Source organism: Solanum pennellii, chromosome 1, assembly GCF_001406875.1.
Source record: "Solanum pennellii chromosome 1, SPENNV200".
Lineage (NCBI taxonomy): Eukaryota > Viridiplantae > Streptophyta > Magnoliopsida > Solanales > Solanaceae > Solanum > Solanum pennellii.
Window position 1 is genome coordinate 104617054 of NC_028637.1, and position 15775 is coordinate 104632828.

A 15775-nucleotide genomic window follows, 5' to 3' on the forward strand; every position below is an offset into this window, starting at 1 on the left:
ATTAAATTTATTCATATGTGATTATATTTTTTAAAAAAAAAATAATAAAAATTAAAATTAAAATTATCATTTTTTTCATTTCCGTTAGAGGAAAAGGGTATATGTGAGCTATTTGTTTACAAGGGTATATATGAACCACTTTTATAACGAGGGGTATATCAGCTCCAAATGACAAAGAGGGGTATATTAGACCCTTTTCCCTTAGAATAAATATTTTGGTAATAATAATTTTGAGAATCATTATTTGTAAAACACTTGTGTTATAAAAAGGCTAATTAATGGTGTACTTATATTCCACTTAACACGTTTTTATGGATCCTCCATTTCACCACTTGTTTCATTCAAATGACAACTTGGAGCTATTATTCAATCAAATTAATGGTAGGTGAGGTGTTCTGATGGAACAGTAATTTTACTTTTAATTATTCATTTTATCAAATAGCATACTTTGCCGACGGGTAAGCCACTAATAATGGGCCATTATAATTGTGTTTGACAAGCAAAAAAAATGGGGAAATTTTTAAAAATGTCATTATTTTAGTATTTCATATGGTATAGTGTCAACACTTTCAATATTTAGTGATAATGTCAAAATGTTACATTATTATGTATTTTAATTATATTTTAATTATTTTGTTTAATTAAAAAGAATAACTAATTTATATAACAAACTAGAGCTATTTAGGGAAGAGAAAAATTATAAAAAGTAACAGATGCTTAAAGCTCTCTACATCAGTTACAATTTTTTCAAATCTTGATGATATATGTAGCCATTATTCACGATGTTCATCCGGAAAAAAAAAATTATTTCGATTTTATTGTTTTGTCATATAAACTGGGTAAACGATTTTTGGAAAATAAATAAAAACGAAAAGTCAAAATTCAGGTATGTTTTAGTTAATTAATCGTTATATGTTTTGTATTTGATTGTGATTTGTTGCGTTTTTTTTTATATAATAGTATTCTGATTTGATGTCGTTTTTTCAACTTTAGTATACAAAATCGTATATCCAACAGAATACTTATATGATGCATCAATTGTTTAGACAAATAATAATGTTCAAATCTTTTATTTGAATTATGATTGTAACTTTATTGTTTTGTATTCTTTATACAAGTTAATGATAATGTCATTATTTTGGTATTTAGTATTGTTCATCAATATCACGATGTGGCTCTGTTTGAACACCTTCAGTTGATTTTTCAAGACCTTCAGGAGGCAATTGTAGAACAGCGATTTCCATCAGAGAAGGGACAACATTCTTCCATTTAATCTGAAAACGATAGTAAACATAATAAAATATATACATCGAATTAATACAATTACAAAGGTACAAATTCATGAATTACATACAATACCTCTCTATTACCATCATTGAATGTGTCTTTCATCAAGGTTTTGAATCGGGGTTTTGCTCCTACTGTTTGCCAGTTTAGAATACGGGGGATACGATCACTGATTTTCCGTGCAAAATTCGTCTGATGCTTACCCATGCACTCNACGTAGATCTGATTTGTTCGATAGGTTCAATGGTAAAGTTTGGGTTGACAATGATGATGATGCCATTAAGTTTGCAATATTATATTTCATTCATATGTTTGTGTATTCTGACGAGAAGAGATCATTGCGAATTCCTAGAATTCATTTTGATTTGGTTGAAAGTGGTCGGTATATGCATTATCCTTGGGGCAGAAAAGCATTTGAGTGGTTGCTACAGAGTATCAACAAGGTTTTGACTACTGATGGTCAATATTATAGAATATGTGGTATGCTTGTTGTCCTTCAAATATGGATATACGAGTGCATGGATAAGCGTCAGACGAATTTTGCACGGAAAATCAGTGATCGTATCCCCCGTATTCTAAACTGGCAAACAGTAGGAGCAAAACCCCGATTCAAAACCTTGATGAAAGACACATTCAATGATGGTAATAGAGAGGTATTGTATGTAATTATATGAATTTGTACCTTTGTAATTGTATTAATTCGATGTATATATTTTATTATGTTTACTATCGTTTTCAGATTAAATGGAAGAATGTTGTCCCTTCTCTGATGGAAATCGCTATTCTACAATTGCCTCCTGAAGGTCTTGAAAAATCAACTGAAGGTGTTCAAACAGAGCCACATCGTGATATTGATGAACAATACTAAATACCAAAATAATGACATTATCATTAACTTGTATAAAGAATACAAAACAATAAAGTTACAATCATAATTCAAATAAAAGATTTGAACATTATTATTTGTCTAAACAATTGATGCATCATATAAGTATTCTGTTGGATATACGGTTTCGTATACTAAAGTTGAAAAAATGACATCAAATCAGAATACTATTATATAAAAAAAACGCAACAAATCACAATCAAATACAAAACATATAACGATTAATTAACTAAAACATACCTGAATTTCGACTTTTCGTTTTTGTTTATTTTCCAAAAATCGTTTACCCACTTTATATGACAAAACAATAAAATCGAAATAATTTTTTTTTTCGGGATGAACATCGTGAATAATGGCTACATATATCATTAAGATTTGAAAAAATTGTAACTGATGTAGAGAGTTTTAAGCATCTGTTACTTTTTATAATTTTTCTCTCCCCTAAATAGCTCTAGTTTGTTATATAAATTAGGTATTCTTTTTAATTAAACAAAATAATTAAAATATAATTAAAATACATAATAATGTAACATTTTGACATTATCACTAAATAATGAAAGTGTTGACACTATACCCTATTAAATACTAAAATAATGACATTTTAAAAAATTTCCCTTGATTTTACTATAGTCTATATATATCGGATAATGCAAATCTATCAAAAAGAAATAATAAAAGAAGTCGATCTGCTGTTTAATTATTGCATAGTCATGTGAAACATAAGTATTATGGTTGTATAAACTGGAAATGACAATGTCTATTAGCAAATCAAATTTAATTTCGAAATTAGAGGTTCCAAAATCCTGCATTTCTAACGTACCAATTCGACGATCTGGAAACTATCAACCTTCTATTTGGGACTATAATCATATTCAATCACTGAAGAATCATTATTCAGTAACCATTTCTCTCTAGCAGCTTATATATTAACTGTATTCACAAAATCTTTTAATTTATTTTGTAACCCTAATCTATTTCTTTTACTATATCCATCTCGTATCTTTCGGTCTGACTAATTCAAATTTACACTTTGATCATTTGCACCATATGCTTGTTACCTTACTTTTTGCATTCCAAGGCTCGAATCATATGATACAAATTAATAAAATCTTGTTCTGGTTGCAGAAACTTTTGGTGGTTTCTATGATAATACAACTGGTTTTGGTGAAATTCATCATAATGAAGACACAAAGGGGATGTTATATTTGTATGAAGCTTCATTTCTTGCCATTGAAGGTGAAAAAGGATTGGAGTTTGGCAAGAAATTTGACAGAAAAACACCTAAGAGAATATTTGGCTGATCAAAATAAAAATGATGTGGATCAAAATTTGGTTGAATTAGTGCACCATGCCTTGGAGCTTCCATTGCATTGGAGGATGTTGAGATTAGAAACCAAATGGTTTATCAATTATTACAAGAAAAGACTAGACAAGATGATCCCTTTTTTGCTTGAACTTGCTACCCTTGATTTCAACACTGTTCTAGTTTAAAATATGTGGCAAGGTAATTAAACTCCACTGAACCCAAGTTCTAGTTTTTCATGCATTCTTAATATAACATTTTGACATATAAGTAATACTTTTCTATAGTTTTAAAATATCCGAATAATACCTAATTATATTTATCGTAGTCAAATGTGGATTCCACTGACTGTGCATTAGTATATATGTAAATTATTTTTAACTTTTTCTCCATATAGACGTTAGCTGCACAAACTTGCTTTTTCATTATCACATTTCAATTCATTTCATAATCAACTTAATAGGTGGTGGAAAGAAACATGCTTAGCAGAGAATCTGCCATTTGCTAGAGATAGGTTGGTGGAGAATTTCTTTTGGACAATTGGAGTAAATTTTCTTCCTCAATATGGATACTTCAGAAGAATTGCCACAAAAGTTAATGCTTTAGTAACCACAATAGATGATGTGTATGATGTTTTTGGTACTCTGGATGAACTACAAATATTCACACATGCCATCCAAAGGTAATTAACAATGTCAAAATTTGTTCAAGCATAATTAATTTCTATCTAATTTTAAATTCTTGCCATGAGAATACCAGATGGAGTATCGACGAATTGGATAGACTCCCAGACAATATGAAGATGTCTTATTATGCGCTCGATAACTTTATTAACCAAGTGGCTGCTGATGCTTTTGAAGAGCAAGGCATTTTCATTTTACCATATCTAAGAAATCCGGTAACTTATCCCTCCTTTTTTTTTTCGAAAATAAGACAAACTATTATCATGTCTGTAAGTCTAACTCGATATGTAGTATTACATTGTGAATTTAAATTTCAGTGGAGAGATTTGTGCAAATCATACCTGAGAGAAGCAAAGTGGTACAATAGCCAGTATATCCCAAGTATGGAAGAATATATGGACAACGCCTGGATTTCAATATCAGCTCCAGTAATATTAGTACATGCATATTTCCTCGTTGCCAACCCTGTAAACAAGGAGGCATTGCATTACTTGGAGAATAATTACCATGATATCATTCGTTGCTCAGCATTGATTTTGAGGCTCGCCAATGATTTAGGAACATCATCGGTATAATTCAACATGTTATAAAAGGTTATCTGCCTAATTATTTTCCTCTCCATTTATAGAAGGGGCAGGGGGAAAGAGAGAAGGCTCAGTGGGTGCAGTATGCATAGTACACAATGCATTATCAAAACTGTATATGATTTGGCAGTTGATTCATAGCTATATAATTAATCACAGTGCCCTTTTTTGGGATCTGATAGCCTCAAGTTACTCGTCTCTTTCTGAAAGAAAGAAGAAACTTTATAAGGTACCTTTATCAGAAACTAAGGGAAGTTTGAACGTCTGACAAATCTCATTTCCGAGTATGGTCCAGAAGGAAAATAACAGCTCGCCAACAAATAACCTTTTCGAATTTTCAGTCATATTCTAATTTTGAATCATAGTGGACGATATGTCTTCCCACTATCAATAATATTGTACGTAATAGGATAGGAAACCTATCTATTCATCAAGTTCAAAGTGTCAATATCCATACAACAATAACATCCAAAAATTTGGACGATGATCCTTTAATAAGAACAGATATGGATGAATCGATATGGGACTTGTGCCATATTCTTGACTACTAGTGCAACTGATGTCCCAAGAATTACCTTTCTTTGTGTGCTGGGGACTGCTAAATCGTCATTGTGCATCACTTTTGGATGAACCTGGTTCTTTTGAGAATTTGCGCCATTGTTCTTTGTTCTTTTCAACTGAAGCAGAATTCTTAACAAACTCGGAGAGTCCTTGCCTCAAAGCCCCTAAATTTACCCCTTTGCCCACCAATATACTTGTGACACCCATTTTTGAAACCTGAAAAATACTGCTTTAGCTTACTATGTGTATCTCTAGGATTTGCATGTAGCAATTATTTGATCTAGACCGACGAGCGATGTAATTAATTGAATCGACTGAATGCATGATACAATTGACAAAAAGTGATTTTACCGCCTGTATGTTCCGATTTTCATCATCAAAAAACAGCATCTCATTGTAGGGCACCGTAGTCTTTCGGTTGATTTTCTGAAAGTGTTCCGTCTTGTGTGTCCAACTGGAGAATATCTCCTGCAACACTAAGTCATTAGCATGATGACCTCACACAGTAAGCAGCATCAGCTAAAAATGAATATAGAGAGCCCAGTCATGAAAGTGAGCATTTTACACAGCTTGTTTGGATGGTTACCTATTTATTGTATCATATTATTAATTCAAATACAATATTTGTTTTGATTGTTACTTAAATTTTAGTGTATCCTATTGTTAAATTTGTCGTTGTGTAACGATGAAAGGTTATCATTTTATGCAACAGTCCATTTGGTGTGATCAGTTTGTTCTCATCTTGCCCTTATTACTTAACTACCTGATTTTACCCTTTATCCTAATTTATTTTTTTAATAATTCCATCCGAAACCTTTTCTTTGGTAATATTATTAGCAATTCTTTAGGTTGTTGGTGCCAGGAAATGTGAAATGACAGAAACAATACAATATAAGAATTTCCTAAGAGGTTCCTACAGTGATGAACTTTGTCTCGATACCTTTGAGCTATCCTAATTCTTGAGGTCGCTAAGAAGTGGCTAAAAGAAGATACCTTGACGACTCAGTTGATATAGGTAAGTGGCCCACAAGTGAGTAAGTTGACAAGGAAAGTAGAGAGAATATCAATTGATACGGAGTGTTGATAATAGATAAAGATAAACGCTCTTTATGACCAACTAGTTTTAGACAAGTGCTGGTTTACCTGCTATGTTGCTCACTCTTTTTAAAAATGTTGTCGCACATATGTCGGGTTCTCCTATATTCACTACTTTGGGAGTATCTTACATGCACCCGTCACATTTTTGAAAAGTCCGAGAAACATGTTTACGAGCCTAGATACTTGGGTGCCTCCTTTGAATTTAGTGCCAATTAAGACTGGTCAACGGAACGGGACGTACCGGTACCGTTCTGGTACTGTTCCGGTTCGTTCCGGTTCGTTCCGTTTTGGTTGCCTACGGGACGGGACGGGATAGTCTGAACCGGTACACGGAACGGGACGAAACCGTGATTTCGTACCGGTGTACCGGTACCGGTTCATCCCGGTTCATTCCGGTCCGGTCCGGTTCCGGTCCGATTTATTTAATATATATTAATTTTTTTATATTTTATATTTTATATAATTTATATTTAATTTAATTTTTTTAAAATTAAAATTTTTATTTATTTAATATTTACAAGATACAAGTTATAAATATAACTTATAAAATAAATATTAATGAATATAAGTAATAACTTATAAAGTATAAACTTTAAAAGAGTTAAATTTTGAAAACTTTATTAGACTTTACTAGCAAACTTAACAACAACAAAAAAATTAATAAAATATCTTTAAAATAAACTTAAGTAAAAATTATAGTATAAATTTAAAAACTATTAATTTATACTTAAAAAATAAAAAAAATAATTATATTTTCGTAATTCCAAAAATATCGTCCCGTTAATTCCAACCCCGTTCCATCCCGGTCCGTTCCGGTTCATTCCGGTTCCATCCCGGTATATAGTGGAACGGGACGGAACCGATGAATCATCCCGGTAATTCCGGTCCGGTTCATCCCGGTACCGGTCAACATACCGGTCAACGGGTTCCGGTCCGGTCCGGTACCGGTTCATTCCGGTCCGGTGAACCGATTCCGGTCCGTTGACCAGTCTTAGTGCCAATCATAAGGTAGAAATGAATCCTATGCTTGTTGCTAGATAGTCATTCCGGCCAAGACACCTCAGTCTGAATTTTTTTTCCTTTTGATATGTGAGAAGAACGTCACCTTGATTACTTCTCAGGAAAAAATAAACATTATATGTAGAGCCAAGATGTTGATGCCGGTTCTAAAGCTAAAAAGGAAATTTACTTCTCCTTCAAGTTTATTCAGCAATAGCTGAATACGGACACAACTTCAAGTAAGTGGGTCAAGTGCGAAACAAAGAAGGTATTATTTGACTTAATATTTAAAGAGGTTAAGTTTTTCCACCTACAGTGAAGTTAAATATTTAAGCTCCTAGTCCCAAAATCCAAGATAAACTAAATTTGTCTCAAGTACATTCCCAGATCTATATAGGAGGTGATTAGAAAACCAACTAAACCATCAAGACGGAAAGACCAGCCAATTTGACTAGAATGTGGCCTGCAAATAATTTATGGACCACACAAATCTGAAGATGCCTTCTGAGTCTGGTTTGCCTAGAAAATGTTTAATAAACTAAGTTGGACTGTAGAAATCAGAAAAATTAGTAAATAATTTACATATATGCAGGGCCAATCTGAAAAGTGAAATTGGCATGAAATATTTGCTATGTTGAAACCTTTCTGAGAAAAGGGAACAAGAAACTCTATTTAGGATAAACTAAAGACTAGCTAACAAAAAGCCCTGAATCAAACTGCAACAGTTTGTTCAAGTTATATAGAAGCCTTTTGTTTTTTACTTCACATTTTTGGTCATGAAGGGCTTTTTAAAAGTATTCATTCATTTCTATGCGACATTAAACTCTTCATCCCATATCATATGGATAACATAGTTATGGACCTATTTTTGTCTCTCTACTCCAGCGTACTGTCCAACTCCTCAACCATGAAAAGCATGGTTGCAACAACGTCAGCTACTAACAAGGAGGCACAGAGCTAAATGTGCAGCAGAATTAACTAATATCAATAAAATTTGCAGGTTACATAGAAACAAAAGAAAAATAAAACAAGATGCTGAGATTTCTATCATCTCACCTGGGCTACAAACATTGATTTTATCTCCAGTTTTTGAAGGAAAGCGTTAGCTATATCTGGAGTTGGCGATCTTGAGGCAATAGCAACATTCACTCCTTTGTCTTTGAAGGCATGCAAGATACCTTTGGCCTGAGGATACATCGATGGCTTCTCATTTTTGGAGCGGCATTCACTGAAAGAATCAAAGCAGACAGAAATGGTATTATGAGTAAACCAAGAGTACAAGACCAAGTTTAAGCAAATAATAAGCTCTCTTTTGTTTTGGATAGATAATAAGGGTGTTGAAAATATAGGTGCAGTCACTTCCAGTTGTAGCAAGCATGTTAATACAGAGACAAGAAACATATAATTCAATCAACTCATACATCCCTGGCTTTAGAAAATCATTACATAGTATGCTTGTTTCCTAAAGTAGAGCTCTACTTAGTATTAACTCAATCAAAATACAAAGTGTACCTATAAAAGCCATAAACCCGCGGTGGATCTAGAATTTAAATTTAACAGGTTCAACTTGAACTCATTGTAATATTAAATTATTTATTCAGGTCTAACATTTGTTAAGATGTTTATCATATATATCCTGTCTTGAAAGTAATGGGTTCAGATGATCCTATATTGACGAGAGGCTACGTCCTCCCCTGGACATAGCCCTCCTCATTCCCCCGGGGTTGGATGTAGAGTGTTCATCCGAACCTAATAGCTTTGATTGGAACTCTGTCTATGCGCTAAGAATTTCACCTACATATAGTAACCAGTTGACCAAATGAACTTGTACTAGATTCCCATAGAGTTCAAAACTCAATCCTGCTAGCAGAATAAGAAATCAATTACTCAATATCAATCCCTTTTCGCCCAAAAGAGAACACAAAATAAAAAAGAAAGAAAAGAAGTTCCAACACAGCGACAGGGAAAGCAAATCAATTACTCTGAAAAAGAAAAGAAGAGTCAAAATTGGGCATCAGTTCAAATCCAGGAAGAAGAGAGAGAGAGATATACCAATAAAAGGGCCAAAGGGTATAATCAAGATCGAAGACGACGAGACGAGGAAGAACTTGGAACAATCCCATTATCTCCATTGCTTCATTCTTCACCTTTTCGTCTCCCATCTCTCCTTACCGCGTCCACGCTTTCCCTGCCGCCAACACCCCTTTTCTATTATCTATACCCACTGTCGCATATTTTCTTGCGTGCGAGGGTATTCTTGTCTATACATTTTTCGTATTTTCATTAATTTAAAATCAAGTGTACAAATAAATAAATATATTTATAAGTTATCTTTGATGGAACAAATGTGAGTAACACATCACAATTCTTTATTAATACTAAAAAAAAAAACTTAATATATACTAGAATCACAGGTTTAAGAAAAAAAAATGTTCGACTTCTAAAATTAAGCCTGCCATCTAATTGGACTTCTAAAAATGACTTTTCTACACTTTATTATTTGGAGACGACAATAGCCTGAAAATTGGTATGCATACATACTCAACATCTGAATGTTGCCAAAATTTACTTACTGGGAACTGGTTCCATTATAATATACCATCTAAGGTCAGCTTGATAGGAAATAGAAATTCAGGTACCAAATCAAACACCATTGAAAAAAGGTTTTGTAAAGGCTACAGAATAATCCGTCCTGCTCACACACAAATACGATACGAGGCATGTGGAATGAAGGAATAGACGAACACCTGGTTTAGTACGATATAACTGTTGCTAGGAAAATGGTCTATGTAACTGTACATATTTTGCAATACATCTAGTGAAAATTTTCAATCTCACATAGGTAAAAAGGCAGGTAAAACACATGAACATCAAGTTCGCTCATTTGAGCTTTCCTTTCCAACTTTTCTCCTCAATTTCGACAGTGATTTGCCATAGCCATAAATGCCAGCTCTATTTCTCAAGCCCTCTCCTGTATCAACAGAGCTTCAAGCTCTTCTCTACGACGCTCCAAATCCTGAAATTATAATCATTAATATGTTTTCAGGAATAGTGAGAAGGAGATAAACAGATGAGTCAATGTCATCCACGATGGAAATAGGAGCAGGTCAAGAAACAATAGTTTGAAATTCATACTCAAATGATGCAGCTGGAGTTGTGAAAGGGGAAATGGGGGAGAACAGATATTTTTTTTCCTGCAAGTCTTCAGGGATTAGCGTATCCGAATATATGGAAGGCAGGTATTAAGGGTTTACTACCATTATTTCAAAAAATGAGAAGCATAACCAAAAACATTGTAATTCTCATGTAATAGACTTTGGAAAACAACTTTTCACAATGTAATTACGCTACAAACTGAATGACATCAAATAAGCAAAGAAACAAGATTGCTCCCTTGGGGTAGTTGGAGGCGCAGGGACATGGACAGGAGACTTCCAGAGAGGGCAGGGGGTGGAGACATGTAACCCCTGCTATTGAGTGTCACTTATTCAAAATGTTCTGCAGAAATACTAGTGCCTAATTATGTCCTATGACAGAGAGATGAGCCCGGTTCCAGCTAAAATGCATGCAAGTTTAACTTCACATGCTTCGCTCAGGAATACATGCCATATTAGATGTCCTTTTAGCTATTACTATCATAAATTTTTTCTACTGTAAAGTCGAAGAGTACACTATAACCTTGGTCGAGAAGAGGAGACATAAATGGTTGAGGTATAGGAGCAACAACCTGCAGATCCCAAGTCTGAATCTCCACTAAAACAATTTCACCTAGCTTGGACACCACTGCTAATTTATTTTTTATTTTTAAAGGATATTATCACCTACTGGCTTAACCAGAATGTAATTAGAAAGATTTCTGAAAACCTTTCATCTCCAATATCACTGTCCAAAAATGCTTTCCAGGAATCCCTGGATCCATATCTCCCCTCTTGAACAAATAATTTGCCTCTGATTCAAACCAAAATGGAATGTGCAACACTATCACCTCACTTGGACACCAGATTCATTAAAAAATTGCACCTACTGGCTGAACCAACATTTGTTTAGATACATTTCCAAAAACTCTTTATCTGCAATATTTTTTACCTAAAAGTTCTTCCAGGAATCCCTGAAACCAAAAATCTCCTCTCTTGCACAAATAGTTGCCTCTGATTTCAATAAAATGTAATGTCTGTCTAACTACCCACATTCTATGCTACTTTTCTTTGCCCAAAATATCAAAGTTACAATGACAACCATCCACCAAGGAATGAGATAAACACATATCGACAACAGTAAAAAAATTATACAAAGCCCAACTGCTTAATGTGAACACGTTTGACTTTTTCAAGTCTTGTCGTTTTAGCTATGCCTTGCTGTCTCCCATAGCAATTATTGAGAGGTACTCTTGCAAGCTACAGCTTGTGAATCGAAATTTAATGGTAGAGTATGGCCCAGTTATAGTTGCTAGTTATATCACAACAGATGATATTTGCAAAATTGGCTATAAGCACGCACCATTTTAATTTTTTACAACAGAAAACCTCTGAACAAAATCTACTTTCATCCAGTTGTAAGCTTAATCTAGATATGGACCTGACAAGAAGGTTATGAAACTCGAGTTCTCTGTCCACCTTTTCTCTTTTCATATCGTCTCTAACAGAGAGTAATGTTAGGGTTTTAAGCTTAATAATTCAGAAGGTTGGATGGTACATACTGTTTGGAGATGTGAGTGGAAGCAGCAGAAAACCAGAGTACCAGAGAAGACACAGAAAAATAAGAACAGATTTAAAGAGTGAGACCCGTGTAAGGCCTGGATAAGCATCACATATCTAACTCTTCCTCTGGTTTTCAGCTCAAGGTTTGCTTCCAACAGGACAAGCATGTAATAAGATATCATGGATTACCTGAAGATCGTTAATTGCTTGCTCCCTGGATATTTCTTTTGCCTGACGAGCACGTTTGATAAATCCAAAGCACAACAATCCCTGCAAGTAACATAAGTCAAGAAAAAAACAAAGTTAAAGTCTATTGTACCATATGGTACCCCAAAAATACTCAACAAGATGGATCTTAGTAGCATGTGTGCAGTCAGAAGCAAGCCCTCGTGCTCAAATACAAGAAAAATGAAGTTCAAAAGAACAGCACAGAATGCAGGCAATCAAACTACAGGCTGTAATCTTTAGCAGCACTCTGTATATCATGGAGACCTAGTAAACACGCTTAAGATTTACATGGTCATGCAAACAAATGATGTTTAAAACCATCTAGCATAACTTCTGATAGCCTAATTGACAGGTGCCCACTGCTTGCATTCTTGGAAGGAATTCTCCTGTCTTAAAGTTAAAGGCTATCTGTTATAGATATTCATATTTACTGCCTCCACGAGAGGTGGGAGGGGACCAAGAGAAGCAAGGCCACACATCATACTCTACAGGATTGTGTCATACCAAATACAAGCTTACAACAGCATGGACCCTGACAGACAAATGATTGTCATGTAGCAACCTGATGGTTTCCTGAACTTACTGATATTATGTAAATTGCACCACAGGTAAGAAGAAAGTAGCTAGCTATGTTCCGGAGAAGGATGAGGTCATTCCTTTGCCCATAATCTTCAGGATAAGCTCTGGTCATCACTGCAACACTAGAAAAAACCAGAAAGAGGAGAGTCAGTTCCCCCCCCCCTAAAAACTAACTATTATGTTAAGTCTGATTTTAACAAGCTCAGCAAGCCAAAAGTTTTGCTTACAAGATCTGTAGCATGCCCCTTCCAGCTGAAAACTCCAACACCTACTCAAAAGTCATTGAAATTTGGCATCAGTTTATTGGGATTTATTTATTGTCAAAGGTATCGGGTCAAAATGAGCAAACGACCAGAAAGCACATAATAATAATACTGCATACAACATAGAAGGATATTATTCTTAATGTTTAGCCCCTAAGAAAAAGTGGAACCTTTCCAGTTGTTCTATGAGAAGAAAAACTGCTGGAACACTAAAATAATTAAGCTATATCTGGATTAATTAGCTTTAATACGAGACTATAAAGGTTAATGATGTAACTGATGATGAAAAGAGTATAGAGGAAGACAAAAATGGCATAATACGGGGGATGCTTCTGAGTATGAGTTTGAGCATTAAAGGGACAGAAACTGAAAGGAGGATAACACCTCTTTTGCTGCAGCAGACAAACAATTGCATCATAACTAACTGCTAATTACTGGTCAACCGAGGATATTTTTCACATGGTTTGTACATCCTAGTGCTCCTTATTTTTTATTCCATGTTTTCCCTAAATATTAAATATTAATATTGTTCAAATATCTATCTAAATGAATGATAGTATAGTATGACATTTCCAATATTATATAGCCTAAAAGACCAAATTGGTTCATCCTTAAACTCCCGAATCTCTAAGTGATGCATGTCGTTTAGACTTCTTAGCTATCTTTCTCTGTGTTAGATAAACTTGGCATTCTTTCTTAATAAGTCCAGTCAAACCATAAACTCGACTTTACCCCAAGAATATTATCAATCTAACTTTTTTGTTTTTGATAGATCGTAACATCGATCTAATCTTTGAGCTCCCATGCCCTCCTTTTGAGGTTTGGGTTCATGACTATGTTGAATCAAGGGAAACAATTCGTATGTTCCAGTCCAAAAGTTAGTGTCCAGAAAGTAAGCTTGACGATCTGGCAAAAAGACAGAATTATAATTTTCTATACAGATGGGTTAGCTCTATTTCCGAATGGGAGACTGAGCTTCTGAATAGGTACGAGACAGAAGAAACAGGATTATGGAAAACAGAATGATCACTTATGACAAGTTCATGAACAAATTAAGACAAACTAATCTCCTCGTCAGTCACAAATCATCCTAACAACACAACATGGCTCGCAAATCTTCCAACCTTCGGAGGAGAAGAGCACACAGAAACTACTTATGGTCACTGTATTAGTCTTTTTTCCTTTATTCTTTTTGTAAGCATTGGTATTGCCAATAGCATTTGCCAGTAGCACCTTCATTTTTGGGTGGCTCCCTACTATTACTATATGATGTCACTCAATTGTTTGTGTTGTTAAATCTGCAATGAGCGATGTTACAAAACTACATTTACATTATCATCAATCGAATCATCACTGCTTGATTTTGTTAATAAAGCAGAACCAAATGCAAACACATACTAGTATTGGCATTGAAATTTGAACAGTTCCAATTACAACGCCTCATTAATAAAAATGCCAGCAAATAACAGAAGGAAAACTAAGACTTCACAACTCACCTTCCAGAACTTGATGAAAAATCCCCATTCAGTCTCCGCAACAACCACAATAACCGCAATCACTACAGCATAACACCGGAAAATTCCATCGAATACCTAGAAAATTTTGCATCAAAACAACAATAAGGTCCGAGTATCGCACTTACAGAGACACATTAGCACAAATACATGGCAGTAGAGGAAGGGCTTACGTCATATCCATGCTTAAAGGATCGGACAGCAGAATAGACATTAACAACAATGCAGAGAATAGCAGCAAGTGCAGTAACGAAGCTGAACACTCTACAAGTCACCAGGAAGGGGTCGGATCCGGTTCGGACTCTATTGGGTGAAATTGAACGACCATTGTTAACCCTCTGCGACTGGGAGCTCACTATTCCTTCGCCATCTCTCTCCATCTTCTTTCAATTTCTTCAATTGAACTTCAAATTGAAAGAGTTTCTCTGGATTTATTAATGGAATTCCATTTTCCTTTACTTCGTGCGCACTCGGGAATGAGAATATCGGCGGAGGATTTCAGGAGGTTTTGAATCTCTGCTCTCCAGGTTCTTCATCTGCTTGTCAAATATTCGTTCATGACTGACACGTGTCTGTCTTACATAGATGGAAATTAAAGTTAGTTTTTTTTTTCTTTTTTGAAAAATTAGACAAAATGTGATCAGAATTTCTTACACAAAACACCCAGTTATTGCTCTACCTCCGCCTCGATTAGTTATTCATTTTTAAATTAACGCATTTATTAATAAAATAATAATTTAAATACTAAATTTATTTACTTTATATTTATTAATCATAAAATTGATAATTAAAAATTTAAGATTTTTAAAAAAATTTATCTTTTTAAAAGTAATTAATTGAGAATATTATAGTAAAAAAATTGTCATTTATTAATTTGTCAAAATAGACAAGTAATTACGGATAACAAAATGGAAAGTAGACAGTAATTAGGAACTTATGGAGTATTACTCTTCTTTTTTTAGTAGTCATAGTTTCTTTTTTAGAGTGAAACTACATAAATTTTGACAATCATTTAAAGATGTACATTTTTATTATATTAATTTTAAAAAAAATTATAATTTACAGTACTTTCTATATAATTTTAATATATTTA

General features: G+C 34.1%; 2 protein-coding genes and 1 pseudogene across 2 annotated transcripts; 1 reads left to right on the forward strand and 2 right to left on the reverse strand.

The window, feature by feature from the left end:
- The first annotated feature begins 1514 nt into the window (after positions 1-1514).
- Positions 1515-5232, forward strand: LOC107026016 (annotated as a pseudogene).
- LOC107008111 (magnesium-dependent phosphatase 1) lies at positions 4059-9618 on the reverse strand. Its single transcript, XM_015207025.2, has 5 exons — positions 9454-9618; positions 8458-8629; positions 5656-5772; positions 5319-5520; positions 4059-4624 (listed from the first exon to the last, which is right to left on the reverse strand). The coding sequence occupies exons 1-4, from the start codon at positions 9561-9563 to the stop codon at positions 5350-5352; spliced, it is 570 nt and encodes a 189-aa protein (XP_015062511.1). The 5' UTR covers positions 9564-9618; the 3' UTR covers positions 4059-4624; positions 5319-5349.
- A 409-nt stretch (positions 9619-10027) lies between these two features.
- Positions 10028-15212, reverse strand: LOC107010080. Its single transcript, XM_015209348.2, has 6 exons — positions 14856-15212; positions 14665-14760; positions 13133-13173; positions 12910-13027; positions 12288-12368; positions 10028-10417 (listed from the first exon to the last, which is right to left on the reverse strand). Exons 1-6 carry the CDS (start codon positions 15060-15062, stop codon positions 10361-10363), a joined length of 600 nt encoding a protein of 199 aa, XP_015064834.1. The 5' UTR covers positions 15063-15212; the 3' UTR covers positions 10028-10360.
- Positions 15213-15775: the final 563 nt, after the last annotated feature.